This window comes from Falco rusticolus, chromosome 5 (genome assembly GCF_015220075.1).
Source record: "Falco rusticolus isolate bFalRus1 chromosome 5, bFalRus1.pri, whole genome shotgun sequence".
NCBI lineage: Eukaryota > Metazoa > Chordata > Aves > Falconiformes > Falconidae > Falco > Falco rusticolus.
The window spans coordinates 62,548,143-62,570,854 of NC_051191.1; the positions used below are offsets into that span (position 1 = coordinate 62,548,143).

General features: G+C 43.8%; 1 protein-coding gene across 3 annotated transcripts; it reads left to right on the forward strand.

Moving 5' to 3' along the window:
- Positions 1-1,206: 1,206 nt before the first annotated feature.
- LOC119148582 (protein mono-ADP-ribosyltransferase PARP12-like) lies at positions 1,207-22,424 on the forward strand. 3 transcript variants are annotated; one of them, XM_037388955.1, is made up of 12 exons: positions 1,207-1,711; positions 2,733-2,868; positions 5,555-5,849; positions 6,841-6,939; positions 8,145-8,268; positions 9,817-10,012; positions 11,183-11,303; positions 12,827-12,923; positions 13,913-13,991; positions 15,263-15,393; positions 16,088-16,239; positions 17,066-22,424. In XM_037388955.1, exons 1-12 carry the CDS (start codon positions 1,395-1,397, stop codon positions 17,338-17,340), a joined length of 2,022 nt encoding a protein of 673 aa, XP_037244852.1. In that variant the 5' UTR covers positions 1,207-1,394; the 3' UTR covers positions 17,341-22,424. The 3 variants fall into 3 exon arrangements, with proteins under 3 accessions (XP_037244852.1, XP_037244850.1, XP_037244851.1); XM_037388953.1 differs by lacking the exon at positions 13,913-13,991 and having other exon boundaries at positions 1,306-1,711; positions 17,066-17,240; XM_037388954.1 differs by lacking the exon at positions 12,827-12,923 and having other exon boundaries at positions 1,306-1,711; positions 17,066-17,240.
- The last annotated feature ends 288 nt before the right edge of the window (positions 22,425-22,712 follow it).

The window sequence follows — 22,712 nt, forward strand, 5'->3', positions numbered from 1 at the left end:
AATGCTACAGCCTCTCATGTTGCCTCCTCAGCATCTGCTGATATCCTGCCAGAGACAGGCTGCAGATCTGTACAAACCTCTAAGTGACACAGTATATAGCTGCTCTTCTGTTCAATGTACTTGTCTAGCTTCTCATTTTGTCACTCCCTTCCTCATGTCACAAGGCAAGCAGGAAATTAGATGAGACAAGAGGAAAAGGTGCAACAGAACCTGACCAGCAAAAGAAGGAAGCAGGCAGGATTCTTGTTCAACGAGAATCACCATCCCCTTTAACAGTCCCCATGCCTACTGATTTAAATAATGGTATTTTACATCATTGTTTTACCATTATTTAAAGCATGCCTCTGAGTGAATGTGATGCAGCACCAGCAGTGCCAAAATGACCTAGAGGAAGGCACTTAAATGAAAGATGCTTCCCTTTCTAAGGCATTTATGAGCTCCCAGAGGATGAGCACATTGCTTGGCCATAGTCTGGTGCCATGGCTTCAGTGCGCAAGGATGCAGTGACACTGTAGCAGCTGGCACCACCAGCATTGCAAGCAGGGCACTTTCATGTCCAGCAGATGCGTGCCCATGACTGAGTTTTTAATTTAGATATTGAAAGGAGTGTGAGTGGCTTTCATAGTGTATCATCAGAAAACTGACACAGGTCAGAAACCTTAACTGAGAATTTTTTCTGCTGACTAACAGCAGCGGAATTCACACACCAGCCTTCTTCCTGTAATGGAAGGTGTCGAAGGAGGCCTGGCTGCAGCCTCTTGTCTCCTCTGCACCACTTATTCCTATAGGAGATGAGTGATTTTTCAGCTGCCACCCCTTTTTCAGTCGAATTTGGTTAAAAACAGCCAATAGATCCCAAAATCAACAGGAGGAGGGAGGCGAAGGGCACTCACTCAGTAGCACCGCAAGTGTGTCTCGCTCCCTGCAGTCAAGGTAAAGAAAACCAAAACAAACCACACCCCAGGGCCGCAGGGATGAGATACCGGCGCCTTTGGGGTGACCCTGGGCTTCTGGGAACACCTGGGCAGGTGAGGGGAGACTCTGGCCTGGCGGGCAGTGAGGGCACCCCAAGCGCCCGGGGCCGGGGCCTTCCCCTCAGGGCGGTCCCCTCAGGGCGGTCCCCTCAGGGCGGCCCAGCCCCGGGGCGTGAAGGGCAGCCCGGGCCAGGCACAAGCCGCGACGCCGGGCCGGCGCAGGCGGGCGGGGAGAGCAGCGCACCCCGCTCTGCCCCGGCACCTCCCCAGCGCGGCCGCCCCGCCCGCCCGTGCCCGCGCCGCCGGTTTCGTTTTCGTTTTCGTTTTCTCGGCCCGGCGAGCCAGGCGTGCCGGGGCGGGGCTGCCCGGGGCCGACCACCGAGAGCGCCTCCGGCCCGGGAAAGCAGCGGCGCGGCGGCCATGGCGTTCGCCGACCAAGTGTTTCGGGTGCTGTGCGCCAGCGGCGGCTGCCTGGAGCAGGGCGAGCTGCAGCGGCAGCTGCCGGGCCCGCCCGCCGCGGAGCAGCTGGCGCGGGTGTTGCGGGACACGCAGCGGTTCACGCTGGTGCGGCGGCCGGGCGAGGCGGGGGCGGCGGCGGCGGCGGGGGTGGTGGCGGTGGTGGCCACCAGCCCCGTGCGGCTGTGCCAGGAGCACGGCGCGGGCTGCGAGGGGAAGTGCGGGCGGCTGCACCTGTGCAAGTACCACCTGAAGGGGTTCTGCCGCAACCAGCAGGCGAGGTGAGGGGCGGGGGGCGGCCTCCACCGCCGCCTCTCCGCCCGGGGCTGCCGGCGGGGACCCGCGCAGCGCCGCCCGGGCTGGGGGCGCGCCGAGGGGGCCAGGCCCTGCGTGTAGCCGTGTGCCCGGGGGTCTGCGTGCGGCGCCGGGCCTGCTTGGCGTCTGCGGAGCCCCCTTCCCTCGGGGCCTCGGCGGCCTCCCCCGGCTGTGGGGGCCGGGGCGCCGCGTGTGCCCTGCGGCGGGCAGCGGGGCTGGGCGCTGCTGCGGCCGGCGCCGGCTGCTGGGCTGCCGGGGCGTCTCGGGGAGAGAAGGCTGTGCCTTGGACGGGCCGTGGTGGCTCCGGGGGGAGGCAGCCACCGTTTCCGCCTCTGCCGTGGGCTGAGAGCTTGGGCCGGGAGCTCTGCCCCGGGAGGCTCGGCCTTGGGCTCGGGGCGGCGCCTTTTGTGAAGGAGGCTTCGGTAAAGGCCTTGCTGCCCTTCCCGGAAAAGCTCCTCTTACCCCCCAACCCCACTTTTTTTTCCCAAAGGAGAGAAACGGGTGTTTCACAGTCTTTGGGTTGCAACACTTTTTCCCCATCTTACCACCTTGCTTCTGGCGTGGCCCCCTGTAAGGCCAGTGCGAGAGGGAAAGCTTAGCTCACACACGAAGCAAATCTGAGTGGTTTGTGCTGTGTGAAGTTGGGGAATTATTTTATTTGGATTGATTTGAGTGGGAGGGAGCGTTAACCTGGCATTTTGGTGTTTTCTTACGCATGGTTGTGAGCTGCAGGTCCAAAATGCTGATCTCGGCAAACTACATGAATGCCGTAATAACTGTAAATCAGAAATAGTGTGGCAATTATCCTCTGAGTAATTACGTAATCTGCTTAGCAAATCACATAATTATTTTATAAAGGAGCAACAGATTTTTCTGAAACTAGTTGATTTGGTGTGCTTTTTAAACTGTTTGGTGTAATAACGATGGGATAGCAAAATAGTGCTAGTCTGTTACACTCATTTTGCACTTGGGTTTCTTAACTCATAGGAGGGAATGCAAGTTTATTCACAACTTCCACTCGGACCACAATCTCTGTGTTCTAAAACAATATGGACTTGAGAATTTAAACAGTGGTGAACTTCGCCAGCTTCTGCTTCAAAATGACCCTTCCCTCTTACCAGAGGTGAGTAGTAGTGTGACAGTTTCTTAGCCTTGTTTTTCAGTGAGTGTCACAAAGTGGAAGTGGCTTGATACTAGATGGAGATAGTAGGTATCAGTTTAGTTTGCATAATGCAAATCTGAAACTTTAAATCTGCATCTTCTGTTCTCTGTGGTGGGTTGACCCTAACTGACAGCTAAGCACTGCCACAGCCCTTCACTTACTCCCCTCTCCCCTGCCCCCAGCAGGACAGGTGAGAGAAAAAAAGAACAAAAGTGACAAAACCTGTGGATGGTGATAAAGACAGTTCAGCAAGTGGAGAAAAGAGGGCAGAAAACAATTGTTGCAAAGGAAGCTGGTCACTGCCTCCCACAAGCAGACCGATGCCCAGCAAGTCTCTGAGCAAGGGCCACTTGTAAGGACCCACCTTCCCCCTGCCGCCCTTTTTTTTTATATATATTTTAGAGTATGATATTACATGGCATGGAATATCCCTTTGGGCAGTTTAGGCTATGTCCTGGATTTGGATGGAGTAGAGTTAATTTTCTTCCAGTAGCTGGTATAGTGCTGTGTTTTGGAATTAGGATGAGAATAATGTTGGGAACACTGGTATTTTAGTTGATGCTAAGTAGTGTTTACACTAAGTCAAGGACTTTTCAGCTTCTTGTACTGCCCTGCCAGTGAGGAGTCTAGGGGTACACAACAACCTGGGAGGGGATGCAGATGGGACAGCCAACCCAAACTGGCTAAAGGGATATTCCATACCATAGGATGTCATGCATCATAAAACTGAGGGGAGTTGGCTGGGGGTGGCAGCCTGCTGCTCGGGGATTGGCTGGGCATCAGTCGGGGGGTGGGTGGTGAGCCATTGCATTGTACATAACTTGTTTTGTATGTTCTTTTATCACTATTATTGTTTTCCCTTTGTTTTCTGTCCTATTGAACTGTCTTTATCTCAACCCATGAGTTTTACCTTTTTTCTGATTCTCCCCCCATCCCATTGTGGGGGGAGTGAGTGGATGGCTGTGTTGTGTTTAGCTGCCTGTCAGGTTAAACCACAACAGGCTAGCTGTCCTAGTTGTGTCCTCTCTCAGCCTCTTGCCCAACCCCAGCCTACCCAGGATAGGGGGGAAGAGTGGAGACAAAGCCTTGGCGTAGTGCAAGCAGTAGCTGAAACATTGGTGTGGTGTTGTCGTGGTTTAACCCCAGCCAGTAATTAAGTATCAAGAAGCCGCTTGCTCCCTCCTCTAGTTGGGTAGAGAGAAGAATCGGAAAGGAACGTGAAACTCGAGGGTTGAGATAAGAACAATTTAATAATTGAAATAAAATAAAACCAAAAGAACCAGTAATGTTAACAATAACAGTTTAAATGAAAAGGAGGAAGAAGGGGAGAGGAACAAAATCCAGAGGGGAGGGACAAAAGAAAACCAGTGACGCATGGTACAGCTGCTCACCACCTGATGCCTAGCCAGTCCCGGAGAAATGATCCACAGCCCTGGCCAACCCCCCACAGTTTATGTACTGAGCATGGCACCCCGTGGTATGGAATACCTCTTTGGTTAGTTCAGTTGGTCAGTTGGCCCGGCTGTGTTCCCTCCCAGTATAAACACCACCCAGCAACAAGCAAAACCATCAGTGTGTTGCCAACTCTGTTCCCACACCAAATCCAACACGCAGCACTGTGCTAGCCACCAAGATGAAAATTAACTCTATCCCAGCTGAAACCAGGACAGTTATCTACACTGTTTTGGTCACAAATGCAAAACATAGTCTTGATACCAGCGGAATTTTACCGATGTGCTTAATGGTAAATGTTGTGACGAATGTATTCTTGACAATGCGAGCTTACAACGCTGCATTGTGTAGTTCAGCTACTAGTAGATAAGAACAGATACAAAACCAGGGATAAGAACAGATACGAAACCAGGGTATGAGCCAAGAGTACTGAAACGGGGTCAGGAGAAGAGGAGGTCACAAAAACGACAAGAAGAAGAGGAAGATGACAGAATGAAGAAAGGATGGAGGTGTCCCAAATGACCACCATAGGACCCCCGACTCATTAGACCACACATGCATAGCAAACATGTAATTTGATAATATGATAAGTAGTTCTTGGAATTGTAATGTATATGCTAATGGTTTCTCAGAAATGTTATAAATATGTATAGAGCAGCCATATACAAAGTCGGCATGCACGTTAGGCAGACTTTATCCCCTGTGCGTCTGGCACCGAAAATAAAGAATGCCTGCTTTCTAGAACTCAGAAACAAGTATTAGAGAGTTTTGTCTCTGACTTTTCTGTAACGGTCTGCTATGAAGAAAGTTAACCTCATCCCAGCCAGATCCAGTACCTCTTTCCATCAAATTCAGGTCGCAAAAGTTCAGCTAGAAAACCAAAGACTTCAGATGGTGACACAGTAAAATAGACTATCCTACATTTACGTGACTTAGAACAAAATCCCATCTGCTTGCGAATGTCTGTAAGGTGGTGGTTGTCTGTTGAAAGATCTTTCTAGATGTTAGCATGGAAGAGGGAAAACTGAATCATTTGGGAAACAAGAAGAAAGAAAAACTTGTGCAAGTCTCTTAAATGCAGATGTAAACACATAACTGTAAAAATTTAAAAGTCTGAATTGATACAGTCTATATGAGTATATTGTATTTTAATCTTTAAATTCTTTTTTTTTTGTTTGTTTTCCCTCTATGGAAGGTCTGCTTGCATTATAACAAAGGTGATGGACCTTATGGATCTTGTACCTATAAAAAGATCTGCACGAAACTGCATGTTTGCCAGTACTTTTTGTGGGGACAGTGCAGATTTGGCCGCAGCTGCAAGCGATCACATGACTTACTAAAGTCAGAATGTTATGAGAAACTGGAGAGACAGGGAATGAGCTCAGAAATTATTGAGAAACTACCCTCCATTTATAGGAATATGTATGACATAAAAAATGGCAACAGGAACATGTATGACATAGAAGATGCGAAGTCTTCACCATGTAAAGGTAAACGATAGAATCTTTTAAAAGCATCAGAAGAAGAGTCACTGTACTGAATATAATATTCTCACAGATGTGAATTCAGTTTTCTTAATGACATATTGTTGTGTCTGTTAGGAGGGACTTTGCACCTGTTTCATTGACAGAGATTTGTGTCTTGACAGATGAAGTGAATTTCAAGGTGCTACAGGTTCCTGAGAAATGAAATGCTTGGTGTTTATAAAACAAACTTGGGGTTAGAAAAGCCTAACGGGAACTGGAAATAAGGGGATGGATGTTTTGTTTTCCTTGGTAAAAAACACAAACAAGGGTAGAGAGCTGTTTAAGAATAGAGGTGGTGTTTACTTGTGTGATTATTATAAACTACTTTTTTTTAATTCTTTTTTTCTCTAATGTAGCGATTGTCTAGCACAAGAGAATTCACAGAAAGCTCTATCCTCATTCCTTCTTAGAGATGTAGTATTTTGTTCATTCTTTTGAAGTTCTTTTAAGTCGACTTGTAAGTTAAGTATAATTTAGCAGGAAAGAAAAGGGTAACAGAATGGAAAATCCAAGTGTGTGTGTTCATCTGCTATTCTCCCTGCCGTTCCTTCTTCCCTTCTTTGTTTCCTTAGGTGTGCTTTAATTTACAGAAGTATCAAGTTTTGAGACTTCAGATTTTAGAGCTGCCAATGTGAACAGCTATGTAGAATGCACAGTTAACTCAAGTCCGTCTAGAAATGTAAAGGCATTGTGTTCTATTCTTATTTTGTGGTGACAGCTAAAAACTATCTGAGGAATTTAGCTGGTATTGGAAAGTCAAGCTCAGAAGAGATGGATAAAGGGGCAGGACTTTTGAGTATACAAGATTAGCAAAGACTTCATTGTCTTTCTGGAGCTGAATGCAGTTACGAAGTTATGAACACAGTTTTTAGGCATCTTCCCTACCCATAGTGCTCTTTTAAGAGAGCTTGTTGAAACAAAGTGTATTAATAAGGTTTATAATTCCCCCCTCTAGAGAGAAAACACAGCTGTAGCGGGGAGGCCTCAACTACAAATGATGATGAATTGGAACAAATCTGTTTATATCATCTCTATAGAAGTTGTGTCTTTAAAGGTAGGTTGTGATTGTAGCAAGTCCAGTCTGTTTTCCTTTTCTTGTAAAGAGAAAGTGATAGACATCTTTCACAGAAAGGGGAAACTTCAGAGTTTATGCCTATTGTTAGATAAATCTCATTGTAATCTTGAGTACTGGCAGGAAATTATTTGCCCTATCTGGTCTACCAAACAAAGGAGCTGTTTTGTTTTACTCTGAAATACATAGCATCCACCTGAGTTGGAGGTTAGCTATGCCACCTGTGTTCACCTAAGGGATTGCTGAATGATAGGAATCCAATTTCCAAGTAGCTACAACAGATACTCCTAATTCTACGTTTTTTCTTGTTTCTTGTAGCAGTCTTCTGTTCCATCTGTTTGAACTGTCTCCCTTTCAAAATGTTCCAACTTGTCCAGGAAAAAGGCGCCTGTGCCAGCTTTATTGTTGTCCTTTTGTCATCCTTTTTAATGTTCTTGACCTGTAGCAGCTCCCCAATGTACTGCACACCTTCTCATATGAACTGTGCGGTGCAGTCTTCTTGACTTTCCCTGTAATTAAGCTGCCTGTTGTTCTGCTATGAAAGCTAGGCTCAAGTTTATGCATATGTGCACTGGTGAAGTGATCTGTAGTCCTACTGAGGAGTCACTGTGTACTGACTCTTCGAATGATTTCTGAATAACACTTGTGATACCTGGGCCACTGCTGCCACTGCTCTTGTTCTTGACGAGGCCTGGACTCTTAGGGAATTCTTGAAGTCTCTAAATGAGCTACCTAGTATCCTAAAACTAAGTGCTGTTGTGTTTTGGTTTTTTCCTTAGTCATACCAATTTGGGTTTTTAAGTGTAGATACTTCAGTCTGTGCTGTTACTCTGTATATGAAATAACAGTCTCATCTTGTGGTCTCGATTCATTGTAAATTTTTGTCTCTGAAACTGAGAAGACAGAATGGTCCTTCACCATTGAGCTGCTAGCAATTTCGATGCACAAAGAGAATCTAGTAGGTACAGAAACTGAACTTCTGCCTAAGCTGAAAAATAAAGTTTTGCTTGCTCACACTGAAAAACTCTGAACTACTGCTTGTAATGATTCCATAGATGAACATTTCCCATAGCTATGCATTTGGTACTTCCATCAGCTAGGTGTACAGCCCTGAAATGCTGGAGTTTCTCACATAGCCTGTAAAAATAACACCTCATGCCTTTTTTTTTTTATTTTATTTTTTATAGACAAGTGTGTCAGAACTCATTTTTATTTGCCATATAGATGGCAGATCTCTGATGGTAATACCTGGAAGGACTTGAAGAATATGGAAGAAATAGAAAAGGCATATTGTAACCCAAATAACTTCAGGTATAAACTCTTATAAACTTTAATGTTTGGAATTTGCTATATTGGACCAGGCCCTTAGTGGCTGTAAATTGCTACCATTCTATTGTAGTCATTACATAAGTATCTTCATTTGGTATTCTTCTACTGACCTCACATTGCTGATCAGCTGTTGCTGGAGATTGATACGTTGTGACTGACTTATGCCTGGAGTACCTGCAGGACCCTCTGCGTTACCATACTGGGTTTATCTGGGATGGAGTTAGCTGTCTTCATGTAGTGCTGTGTTCTGGATTTGTGACTAAAACAGTGCTGATAATGCACCAGTGTTGTAGGTGCTGCTGAGGAGTGCTTGCCCAGAGCGAAGTCATTCTACGCTGCTCCTCCGCAGTGGATAGATAGCCTGGGGGCGGGCAGGTGGCTGGGAGAGGACCAGCTGGGACAGCTGACCTGAACCGACCAAAGGGATCGCCCATACCATATAACGTCACATTCAGCAATAAACCTGGGGCAGGGGAAGAAAAGCCTTGGGTTTTTGGTTACGAAGGTGGCTGCCATTTGGAGGCTGGATGGGCATTAGACTGCATGGGGGGATGTTGAGTGATTTGCTTTATTTATTTAGGTGTTTGTTTATTTACACATCCCACCTTCTTCACCTATGGAACTGCATTTATATTGACCCACAACTTTCTCACTGTTGCCCTTATTTTCTACATTCTGTCATGCGGGGGAGGGGAGGGGAAGCGAGCAAGCAGCTGTGTGGGTACTTGGTTGCTGGCTGGGGTCCATCTACCACAGTTACTTTATGTGACTGACCCATGGACTCTAACACTCTTTGCTAGGAAAAATGTATAAATAATTCCTACTGCTGCTGCCATAGGAAGTCTTAATCCTCACCAAGAATGGCTGGAAAACTGCTGAGAATGGTGATTTTATCACAAGTACTTGTGGGAATCTGTCCTTGGTTAGAGCTTGCCAATGCACAGCTTGACCCCAGGATTAGAATTAACTTTCTCTTTCACCTTTTGAGCTGGAGGATGGAAAGGTAGCATGAGATTTGCCCCTTCTGCCCCCTTTCCCCAAAGTCCTGGAGAGAGAGATGCTCATGGGTGCAGAGAGCATTAAGAATATGGAAATACCTTTTAAGAGTTCGCAACTGGTTATGTAGCACAAAGAGGGTATTGGAAGGTGCTCATACCAGTATACTGTGTCCCATGCTGGAGAATTTACATAGCCCTCTTATGTTTTTTTTAAGTTATGACAGTGTTCTGTTTAGAATATGGTTGGTTAGCAAGAAGGCAGCAGTGTACATTTCCCACTGTTTCTGTTCACCCTGTGTAACTCAGTGATTTACATGTTGATAATGGCTATTGTCCATGGAACCAATGTGAAACAATACTGTAATGCAAAATATGTACAGAATGAGCTGGGATAGTTGTGGAAACTGCAGGTTTGTGTTCTGCTTTTGAGTACGGTTGATTTAATTTGCAGATTTGTGGTGGGCTTCTGAACCTATGTGTAAAGCTTCGCAAACAGTTCTGATTTATTTTTTTTCTACTTTTTTTTTAATAGGTTTAATAACGGTATTACTGAAAGTGGCTCTGTCTTGTCACCTATCTGTTTCCTGAATATGTGCTGTGGGTTTGCAAAGGTTAGACGTCTTTCTACAGCCTCCTCTGTGACCAAGCCCCCTCACTTCATTCTTACAACAGAATGGATCTGGTACTGGAAAGATGAGCATGGCCTGTGGCAGGAGTATGGAAGAAAAGTAAGTGTGGAGAAGTGGGGAGACTCTCAGCTCTGTGTTAAAGTGCAAAACTACTGAGAAACGCATGGTGTTTATATCCTCCCGCTCTTTTGTCACCCTCTCCTTCTGTTCCTCTCACTCATACTGTACAGGTGGACTTCAGAGGCCTAATGGGATCTTTTCCCTGTGAATTTAAGTAGTTCATGTAGGACAGTGCTCACTGGTGAGTCACAAATATTATTGACAGATAATTCTTCAGTAAGTCATGTCAGGTAGGATGACATCTGTTAAAGGAAAAAATCACGCAGACGTAGGTACCACTAGGCTTGCTTTAATCACAACTCAGAGTTGGGCCAACACCTCAGTGATTAGCAATGTAGTAAGCTTTACTTAGTCACAATGTAGAAAGGAATGTAGTACAGCTAGTCAAGTCCAAAGTTTTCAGAAGTTTCCTTTGGTCTTTTCAGTTCGGCGAATCCATCATCTGATCCTGGCCCAGCTGATCTCTTCTGTTCTGGTTCCAGTTTCTGCCTGGGTTTCAAGGTCCTCTTTGGATCATTATCTTCTTTCTGCTTGCTTGAACTTGCACAATTCTTCAAGCACACTTACTCTTTGAACAAGCATTTCCTATTCACATATACTAATTTTTCTAAAAACACCTGTGTTTCTGAGAACACCTGTGTATACAGATTGGTTTTCTATTGTTTTTCCATTCTCCTGCTGATTAGCTTGACTGGGTTTTAAACCAACCTTGGATTAGGGCTATACAAGGAACAAGGCCTGGTTCTGCCAGTTAGCAGCTTCAGCAATTTAAAATCTCTTTAATTCAAAATAAATTTTCTTTAACAACAGTAATACATTCTTTTTGTTGCTCCTGACTAAAACTTCCTTTTCTGAGGTTCCAGTAGTGCTGTGTGTCCTTGCTAAGGTCTAGCTGGTGAATGTGCTGTTTCAATCATAAGGTTCACAGCGTGCACTTTGCAGTGTAAATTTGGGCTTCATAACACTGCTTGGTTTGTTTTAAGGGAAGTTTCAACTGTTTCAACACATGGCTTTTGCCTGATAACTACTGTCATGCCCAAAAGCTGATACATACTGCAGCTACCATATCATACGACAGCTGTTGGGTTTTAAACTTGCTTTCTTTAAACAGACCAGAAGAATTCTTTTTGTCTGGTTTTGGCCTGACAGGATGATGATCATGTAGCTGCCACTGTCTCCAGTGATGACCTGGAGAAAGCTTATCTAGCCAAAAGTTCTCCAAAGCTGAACTTCAAAGCTGGAAGACATGAATATGAACTTGATTTTGGAGGTAGGTTCCATTTGCCTTGGTTTTTTGTTTTGTCCTTCCCTCCCTGGTCTTTTGTGGTTTCAAACTACGTTACTGCATGAGATAAGAGAGAGAAATCTGAACTCTGAACAGCAGTGCTTCCAGAAACAGAGCTTCTGTGAAGGTTCTCAGGATAAGGGCTGTTCATATAAGCAAAGTGGCATTCCTATTCCTCCAAACCATTTATTTTTGAGAAGTTCTTGTGCTAGGTTTCAAAATATCTGTAAACAAATCCATGTGTGACACTGCCATTGATGCCAGCACTAACACAAATGGTGAGAAACTTCTGAATGACTGAGCAAGCTAGTTTCTAGTCTGCTTTAATCACTGGCTTGCAGAGAAATGAATACTTGGGCAAGGTGTAGGGTCCAGACAGTCCTTAGCACTGCAGGATTTATGTAGCTATTTTATTTTTATAGCTTTGCCTGTCTGGAAAGGCTGAGGAAGTATCTTGACTATGTCAAAGCAAGGAGATAAGTTTCCCAAGAATTTAGGAAATTTAAGCCACTTGTGATGGTGCTGTCCTCTTTGAGCTGTTGCTTTTCCAGGTACTCTTTTCAAAAATCATGGGCAACATTGGTGGTGGGAATCAGCTTGTCTAGACTGTAATTTTAGTGTAGTTGCCTTTGATCCAGCTCTCCATTACTATCTCATTCTGCATCAAGAAACACCAAGCACAAAGGGTATGTGATAACGTTGTTTGTGATTCAATTGAAAGCAATTCTGTAATCTTCTCTATAGGCTGGGGAAACATGTCTGGCTTAGAAGGGAAAATTGTGTAGTAAATCAATCCCTTTTCTGAGGTTTGGGCTTTTTTAGTAACTTAGTCAAACACATATAATGTAGATGTCTTCCAAAACTTAGTTTCTATGCTTGGTAGTGCCAAGAGGTTTTTTTGTTTGTTTTCTTCCTCTGTATCTCTCTGAAGATGAGACCTCATTCTTCTCACTGCTACTGACTTTTAGTTGCTACTATGATGTGGTGGTAGCTACAGAGGTTCCAAGATCCAGAAAGAAAGCCTCTAAAATTCAGGTTGCTGTGGCTTGTTTCTGTTAGCAGTCAATAAAAACGAATGGCCTGTGATAGCTGTTAGGTTGTGTTTACAGAGTTTGAAATCTACAACTGCATGTAGAAAAACAGTATCTTGATTGCAAATTGAGAAGGAGGGGATGCAATCTATGGAGCAAATGTAGATACTTAATTTACAGTGATCCTTTTTGTGGCTGATGGAATAATGAAGGGAAAATAGCTACCAGTGTCTACTGTGCCTTCTAAAGTTAAAAGCAAACCTGAAACTGAAGTCCTTCGCAGGGATTTTTGGAGATAGACCATGGGTTTCACATCCTGCTCTGACTTCCCTTTGTGTAGCAAGAAAAAAACCTCAGTGCCTTTTTGTAAATATTTTTGACAAAACAGCTTAGTGGCAAGTTTTGCTGCAGTGTGAAGACTTTCTAAAACATCCTTTTGATTGTTCAATGTTGAAGTTTGTTTTTTTTTTCCCTCAGCCATGATTCAGAAAAACCTTCGCTACGCAACAGAGAGAGATATTTGCAGAAGACCTAAATTTCTCTCTCAGACAGAGGTAGAAGAGACAAGAGCCAGGTAAACTGCAACTGTTCATTCTGAGGCGATGGATTTAGTGCCCTATGAATGCAGTGTCTTCCCAAGGGTGTAAATGAAGTGAAGGAGTAGCTCTTAAAGCAGTTGTGAAAGAAATTGAGAGGGGAAGGGATGTAACCTTCCTACAACAGCGTCTAGTCATGGCACTTATTGCAGCCTGGCCAATGTTTTCAAGCAACTCGGGAGCCTTGGGTGTGAAGGAAGTTTGGGCTTGGCCACAGAAAGTGTGAAAGCACGGAAGATAATTCAACATGTAGCAATGTTGTAGGAATCTGATGATTAGAGGGAGCTGTCTTACTAGGGCAGCTGATACAGATGCAAGCAATAAATTTACGTGTACTAACCCTTTCTGACATCTGAGATCAGTAACGTTCAAAGCTAAGTACAAGTTTAGAAACAATTCTTTTGAGAACAACCAGATGATCTGAGAGGAAATCTGTAGTTGTTGCAGGTGGAGAAAAAGGTGGGAGTTTGCAAGGAGAGAAGTTGTATGTAATTTCATATAACAGCCGCGTTACCTTGCAGCACGCAATGCTTGCTTAACACAGAAAAGAGCAGCTAAACACACTGATTAAAACTGGAGTGGAAGTAGTGCAGACAACTGTTCCTATCCAGTTTCTGTCATACTGGTATGATACTTGATGCATTTTTCTCTACCCCAGTGTCACAGATCTTTTATATATACATTCAACTCTTTGCAGCTAAGAGAACTACTTCCACGTTTAGTTTAGTGTATATCTAAATATTTTTTTTCTGATTTGGCATCTTGCTTCGTGCCATAGGTCTTGACATGATTTGGAACAAATGTTTGCATGTACTGAACTGAAAAGACAGATTTGAAATATTTCTGAATATGTTCAGTTGCCTATATTCTCCCTAAACTTGACAAAAACATTTTGTATCATATGTACATAAAATGTAGTGATTTGTTTAGTTTTAATTCCCTATTTGTAATGTCTTTTAATGTATAGGGGCTTTAAACATACAGAAGAGTTTAAGGGCATTCCAGCTCACTGGGACAAATCTGCCATGCCTGAACTGGGGTTCAAGGTTTGGAGTTTTTTGGTTTTTCTCTCCATCAGTTTTGTTGCATACAAGGTTTTTACATTACAAGGTCAGTGTTTCATGTGCCTTTATTGAATGACTGTTTCTTATGTAATGTAATCCAGAGGTATTGGTAAATTTGAGCCTGATACCACACTGCATAGACCTAGAGGTGAAACCAGACCCAAATTTAAACTAACAAATGGTGACAGTGTAACCCATAGCAACATTGACTTTCACTGCCACTATTTATCCCTTTCCTTGGCAAATTTGTCTGAAGCTTACTCTGTATTAGCAAGACTGTTCCAGGTGCCCAAGATGTATGGCTTTGAAGTCCCAACGTGAGCTGTAGCATCAGAGATAAATGATGTCTCTGAACTTCAGGGTAGCCATTTCCTGAGCTGAGTATAAGTAGACCATTGTACATCTATGCAGCATTGCTGAAATCAGCAGGCTGGGATCTTTTATTAAAATGTACCATAACTCCAGTGGAGTGAACTTGTTTACCTTTGTAACACACCCAGTTAATATCAGCATGGTTTACATTTGCTGACTTCCTGCCTGCCTCCACCACCACCTCTGTAAAGTCTGGTAAGCGCACTTACAGAAAAGATCGTTTTATATGAAACTTGGAAGTTATTAACTTACAAAATGCAAATCCTCAAGAAATTGTGAATAAAAAATAGGGAAGGTTGATATTGATGTTCCTCGGGGAAGCATGCAAATAGAAAACATTGTTTGCTTTCAGGACTGTCATGTAAGGAATGTTTTTGGCAGTGTATCCGTACTCTTCCCTAAAATGGTTGATTGAATAAGGCCTTTTCAATTTATTTTAAAACAAAACAGGAGGTGCCATTTGCGTTTGCTGGCTGTAGGGTGTGTAAACTATAAAGAACTAAAAAGCTTGGGTGTAGAGGTACTGCTTGATTTGCTACAACATAAATTCTGTTTTTTTATTTGTGTGCTCATTTCTTCTGTGTATTTAAGTACTGTTTGATATATGCATGCAAATGTATCTTGGCCCAAATATTAAAAGGAGCCGGGTGGCTGCACAAAAGCATGCAGCTACTTTAATGTCCTGTGAGAGAGCAATCTGGGTGTCTTAAACCCCAGGAGTTAATGTTCCCCAGGTAAGACTGCACTTTTACAGAGCAGGAATCTCTATAATCTGCCTTCTTTCCAAGAGTAGTTGTGCTGCTCATACCTCTGCTTTGCAGAAAAGTCTTTAAAGATCTGAGCAGCACACTAGGTAGAACTTTTTAATTTTTTCCTTACAGCTGGTCGAGCTTGACAGTTCTTCTGAAGAATACAAGAAAGTCAAGGTGGACTTTCAACGCACAATGCCCAAAGCTGTTATTAAAAGGATTTGTAGAGTTCAGAACACATCTCTCTGGGAACTATATCAATGGTATGTGTAAAATAGTGTTCTGGTATGAGTGCATGAAGTTTGTTATTTCTGCAGTTAGCTGTGTGCTAGGCACGCATGTATTCCTGAAATGCAGCTGCCTTTGAGAATCTTCTTCTACTCCCTCACTGAAATACCTAGCCAGGATCAGCAAGTAGATAAAGAGGTACTGACAAAACCAAAACACAGTCAAAATGTAGAGCTTAGAATAGTCACATGAGGTCTGTGGGAGGAATCCTTGCTCTCAAGTAAGTGGTTCTGACTTCTGCCAGGCCTGTGTCCAGGACAGCTGCCTTGCCTTGAAGCTGGTAATCAGTCACATCTGGCACAAACTGGTTTGTAGCTAGTCAAAACTGAAACAACCTTCAAAACTAAATGCAAAACTCACTGAGGGAAAGCCTTAACATGAACTCCTCTGTTTAGAAAAAAAATAATGCTAGAGTCCTTCCCCTCTCCCAATAGGGTGTGAATGAAACAACACATTTTTTCTTATTAAATATCTGGAGGCATTTGTGTATAATGAAAGCATATTTGTATGCAGCTATAGACAGCAAGATACCCTTTATGCCCAAAGTTTAGGCCTTTAACGTAAGGATTTTCAGAAAGTACTCTTTGTGTAAAATTGAGTGCTAGTATGTCTGGAGCCTGTTTGGGTGCAGCCACCATGGAACTGCAAAGATAAGACTTCTTATTGCAGGCAGAAGGAACAAATGCAGAAGAGCAATGGTGGAAGGGCGGTGGATGAACGATTTTTATTTCATGGGACCAGTAAAAAATATGTTGATGCCATCTGCCAACAAAACTTTGACTGGAGGATCTGTGGCCTTCATGGGACAGTCTACGGCAAAGGTTGTTCTTCAGCTTTCTTATTAACGCTAGACTTGCTAAAAAATTCTCAGTAGTTACAGAGATACAGTCAGCCAATGTAGGTCTTATCTCTGCAATGATGTGGATGACATAACTGACTTTGGCAATGATCATTTGGAGCTAAGCCATACTGAAAAGCCTTGGCCTCTATGCTCCACTCTGTCCTTACAAGAAAAGACAAGCTTAGGAGAGGCCAGTTCTGGGGCGATTTGCTCCTGGAGTCCAGGCTTACTTCTGTTCCAATTTCTCCAAGCTCCTACTGGAAGGCAACATGGCATTATCTGTTGGTTTTTTTCCCAGGAACATAAATGTCATCCTGGTTACAGGCTTTTTGCCTTGCTAGCAAATTATATTCCTTTACATGGTCCTGTGTACAGGAAAGGATCAACATACCAAGGGGAATAGCCAAGATACGGGCTGACTGACTACCCACCCATCTGACTGAGTACTTTGTAACTCTCAGAAATGTTCTAATGAATATTAGTAGTCTCTATCAGCAGAGGAAGTTGGGCGAAATTGGGGAAGGTGGCCATCTAGGGTCAGGAGGAAATCTTTTTGAGGAATATGATTAACATTTAAAACGTCACTTGGGTGGCTTTTTAATGTGTGGTGTGAAAAATAAAATTGTAGGAAAATGTATACTGGTCATTTTCACTAAGAAGGACATACAGGACAAGTGAAGACTTTGGAAAGGCCGTTCATGAACTGCTTAATGGATTTGTTTATGAATTTGCTTTCACACTGTTAATCACTTCCTTCCCTGAAATTTTGGTGTCTTATCAACTCTGTCTTGGTGTCTCTTCTGCAGGAAGCTATTTTGCAAGGGATGCATCTTATTCTGACAACTACTGCAGGGAAGACTTGAACATCAAGACCATGTTTCTGGCACGGGTGCTGGTGGGGGAGTTCGCACTTGGCAGTTCTTCTTATGTTCGGCCTCCCTTGAAGGACAACCAAAACTTCTACGACAGTTGTGTGAATAGCTATTCAAACCCTTCAATCTTTGTTATCTTTGAGAAGCAGCAGGTTTATCCAGAGTATCTGATAGACTATAGTGACCACGCATTGGCAAGAATGCTATAGCAGCAAAACCTGTCATCTTTATGTTTAGCTGATATAAACATTTTTTAGTATTGGCTTAAGAGAGAAAAAGTGATTTTTAGAAATGGTGTAATTAGGTGAGTGATCATGAACATTTGTTCTCTGTACTTTCTGTGCAATAGAAAATGAGGTATATAAAGACACAAAGGATGTCTTAGAATTCTTAAAATCCTGTGCCTGTCTCCTGTTCTTTAGCAGGTATCATTTTTCCCTGCATTACTAGAGACTTTTATAAATTTGATGAATTCAGTGGTGGTTGTAACATGAGGATTGGCTATGACTGCCAAGTTTAAAGAATATTTAGTTATAATTGTTTGAAGATAGGTCTTTAAAGTGCTTGTTGGTCAGAGGCTGTCTCCTTCTACCTGTTTGTCTTTGAATTCAGTATTTGATAAAACCTGCTTTTTTTGATAATCTGTTTCCTGTAACAGTAGACATCCATGTGTTTGCGAATGAGACTGTACAATCTCTGTCTCTGTGCTCAAGTCAATTGCATAAATTCTTCGCAGCACTTTTTTTTTATCCCTACTTAATCTTCACTAACAAAGCCTCAAAAATTAAACTTGCTTGTTGAAAAGGAAAAAGAAGTGTACTTTCGCCTATTAATTTTCTCATTTAAAACAAGAGCCGAAGACATGAAGCATGTAAGTAAGGGATTATCTAAGGGTCGCTTGGTGCTGTGCTACTCAGTTGACTTACTCTGTCAAATAAATGCCGTATTTTAGGTTTGAGAGAACACAAGTTTTTCATGACTTCCACTGTGCTGACAAATGAGAGTGCTGGCAGGTGACAGTGGAGTGTGGGGAAGAAGAGGAGGCAGCTCACTCTGTCATTTAAGAATGTCATGCTTTGAGTGAAATACGCTGCTCGATTAGCAATACCTTATTTCTGTGGAGTGGCTTTACGGTTCTCTTACAGCTTTTAGGAAGGACAGTGAGTGACTGTCTCATTAGATTTACTGCCCTTTTGGTAGCAGAAGATACACTGGTTACCTGTGTAATCAAGGTGTCTTTGGACTCTCTTGCTGGAAAAATGTGCTCACCTGGGGCGTTGTCTTTAGCCACAAAACTGAAACCTTTAAAAATCTGAAGATTAAGTTGAATATTTAATTGTTCCCAGCAAAAGATGTTAGTAGTGTTGAGCAGTCAGCGTACATGTATGCAGATAATAAAAAAATGTGAATTGTCAGGTATTTCTTCATATTAAAGTTGCTGATGCTAGAGAGATAATTTATCACAGATTTAATGCTCCCACATGAGTACTTGTTAGCTATAGGTATCCTGGTTTTTGCTGGGATAGAGTTAATTTTCTTCCCAGCAGTTGATACAGTGCTGTGTTTTGTATTTAGTGTGAGAATAGTGTTGGTAACAAACTGATGTTTTAGTTCTTGCTAAGTAGTGCTTACTCTAAATCAAGGGCTTTTCAGTTTCCCATGCTCCACCGGTGAGCAGGTGCTCAAGAAGCTGGGAGGGAGCAGAGCCAGGACAGCTGACCTGAACTAGTGTTGTGGCTTAATGACAGCTGGTAGTTAAGTACCACGAAGCCGCTTGCTCACTACCCCCTCCCACAGAGGGGTGGGGAGGAGAATTGGAATGTGAAACTCAAGGGTTGAGATAAGAACAATTTAATAACTGAAATAAAATAAAACCAGAAGAGTAATAGTTGACAATAACAGTTTTAATGAAAAGGAGGGAGAAGGAGAGAGGAACAAAATCCAAAGGGGAGGGAGAAAACCAGTGACACACGGTACAACTCCTCACCACCCAATGCCCAGCCAGTCCCGGAGCAATGATCCACAGCCCCGGCCAACCCCTCACAGTTTATGTACTGAGCATGGCACCCCATGGTATGGAACATCCCTTTGGCTAGTTCAGGTCAGCTGCCCTGGCTGTGTCCCCTCCCAGCTTCCTGTGCCCCCCCAGCCCTCTCGCTGGCAGGGCCTGAGAAACGAACGCCACCCAGCAACAACCAAAAACATCAGTGTGCCATCAACATTGATTTTATACCAAATCTAAACTACAGCACTGCGCTAGCTACTAAGAAGAAAATTAACTTATCTCAGCCAAAACCAAGACAACTAGCCAAAGGGATATTCTGTACCATAGAACATCATGCTGAGTATGTAAACTGCGGGGAGTTGGCTGGGAAGGGCTGATCGCTGCTCAGGGACTGGTTAGGTATTGGTCAGCAGATGGTGAGCAACTGCACTGTGCATCACACTTGTCCTTCTTGGGTTCCATTCCTCTCTTTTTGCTATCTCCCTCTTCACTACAATTATTATTAATTATTACATTTTACTTTATTTCAACTATTAATCTGTACTTATCTCAGCCCACAGGTTTTACCTTTTTTTTGATTCTCCTCCCCATCCCACCGCGGGGGGTGTGTGTGTGGGAGGGGGACATGGGACACGGGGACGGGGAGGAGTGAGCAAGCAGCTGGGTGGTACTTGGTTGCCAACTGGGGTTGAACCACGACAGTCCTTCTTGGCTCCCAATGTGGGGCTCAGAGAGTTGAGATAACAACAGATTTGACCAGAGTGTGCTAAAACAACTTTGTTTATAAGCATTCATTTTGCTGGTCTTAATGTTCATTTATTTGCTCTCCTAGTTGTGCTTGTTGCCAGCATTACATTATACACACCTTGCTTGCAGTGTGTGTTCCCTGTTGTGTTGGTTTTCGCCTCTGGGGGCTGGGCTAAGGTTATAATGTTGTTGTACTTTGTAACACTGGTTTATGTTATGATAGAATTGCTGTTTGAAACTAATCTGGTATTTGTATCCATTGACGTTGTATTGACAGCATTGTTGTGACATTGCTGTCACCTCTGTACTTCGGGAGCCATCTACTGGAAACTATTAATAATTACACCTTTTGCCTTTTCTCCTCGGAGAGCCAACCTATGCAGGAAACATCTTCCTCTTCTCCTCCAGGTTAATTACAACAGCATTTGAGAATTTTGAAAACTGTGAATAGTCTTGGGATACTGAAACCAGCATGGTCCTATTGCTAGGAGCCATGAATGTGGCTCAGGTCTTGTTTAGAGTTAAGCAATTATTCACAGCTACTCCAGCCCCCATGACAAGCATTGCAGCTACTCTGGCCCCAGTAACAGGCCCTGTGGCTACTCAAACCCTGGCGACAGGCACTGCAGCTTCTCGGGCCCCAGCGATGGGTGATGCAGTTGAACCAGAGGAGCAACCCGCGCCGGTATCAATTGCCTCTGTACACAAGAAGAAATGGACGTGAAAGGCAGCTTATTTAGTAAAGGAGGATGAAGTAGGGACATCACAAGAAGAGAAGGAAGAGGCAGAACAAGAAGGAACCACCAAATCCCTATCCCTGAGTGGGCAGCAGAATATGCAAGAAGATTTCAGCTGTCGTCCAGGTGCGGACGTTATCACCTGGTTGCTCCAATGCTGGGATAATGGGGCCAGTAGCCTGGTATTGGGGAGTACAGAAGCCAAGCAGCTGGGATCACTTTCTAGGGGAAGTGATTCTAGGGAAGGGCATTGACAAGGTGCTTGGAAAAGGGACACAAGTTCTCAGCCTCTGGAGGTGACTCCTTTCAAGCATGAAGGAAAGGTATCCCTTCCAAGGAAGACATTATATGTCACCCAGACAAGTGGGCCACCATGGAGAGAGGTATCCAGTACCTGAGGGAATTAGCTGTGCTAGAGATGATTTATGATGACCTGAACAATGTGCCGTTGCCCACAGATCCAGGTGCAGTGCAGTGCACGTGACCCATGTGGCAGAAATTTGTATGGAGCGCACCATTGTCGTGTCCCAACTCACTGGCAGTAATGATGTGGAGAGATGAAGAGGCATCAGTAGTGGATGAAGGGGCTCACCAACTCCAGCAATATGAAGAAAGTCTCTCGTCCTTACAGGCCTGTGTCTTGGCTGTGGGGAAACTGTACTGGGAGTTCCAGCAATTCAAAGAAGCTATGTCCTACTCCCCATCTGTATGGACCAGTATCTTAGCTATTAACAGTAAGTGTTCTTTTGCTTGAGAGAGAGGATATTGAGGGTATACATCATGGGCTCCCCTGTGGTTTTGCCTGCCGGACTGTGGAGAGGACATGAGGAAGTGGGATGGAAAATCTGACTCAGCCCTAGAGGCACAGGTATGTGAATTGCCAGCAAAAACAATCACAAATGGGAGTTCTTTGAGGAAAGTTGCTGCTCCAGTGGGCAGTTGCCCTGACGGAGTGGAAGGGCTGATCTTGCTCCTGATCCTATGGAAAGGAATTCTAATCTGTTTTTACAAGAAGTAAGTGGAGAATCCTTTGACCAGGACTAGAGAGGCCCTGCTTCTAGCTAGATGGAGGAGAGGGACAACCGGATTTACTGGACTGTGGATCAGATAGCCTGGCCCGTCAGACCCACAGGAGTATAAGGCTCTAGCAGACACTGATGCACAGCGTACCCTAATGCTGTCAAGCTGTAATACCCATTTGTATTTCAGGAGTGACAGGGGCATCCCAACAGCTAACTGCTGGAGGCTGAAGTAAGCCTGACTGGGAATGAGTGGCAAAGACACCCGGCTGTGACTGGCCCAGAGGCATCCTGGGCATAGACTGCCTTAGGAGAGGGTATTTCAAGGACTCAGAAGGGTATCGGGCTTTTGGTATAGCTGCCTTGGAGATGGAGGAAATTAAGCGGCTGCTTAATTTCTAACCTAGCCCTGTCTCTCAGAGGACCCTTCTGTTGTAGGGTTGCTGAGGGTTGAATATTTTGTTCTTCAGCAAAAACACAAGGTTTTACCTTTTCCTGATTCTCCTCCCCATCCCACCGGGGGATGGGAAGGGGTGAGTGAGTGGCTCCATGGTACTTAGTTGCTGGCTGGGGTTAAACCATGACAATAGCTGAAGTCATGTTAATCTTTTGCAAAAAAATTGAAACATTTTTTTTCATGCAAAAAGTAGAGATATTTTAAAATAACATTCTTGATGGCTAGTATTATTTTTAAAACCTTTAACTTAGTTCTTGGAGGGGATATGTAATTTTGTGTGCATGTATGTGTGTAAGTAAGATAATTAATAAAATGGCTGGTTGTTTTACTTTGTTACTTCTCCACTAACACACAAAAAAGAGAAGTTGCCATGTTTTCCACTTTCGAAACTGCAGTGTGTAACTTCCTTGTATGTAGTAAATAACCAGATATTCAACTTACTGAATTCCTTGTAATGGTTTTCTCATTTTCAATACTGAAAGCACCATGTTTCACTACATTTCTGAGTTCTTGGAAGCTTTCTTAAAGATGCTGCTGCTAAGTTGTGGAGTCCCTCTACAGCTGTTTGGGTTGCATTTTGAAATGAACAGATTAGATTTAATGCAAATTCTTCTAA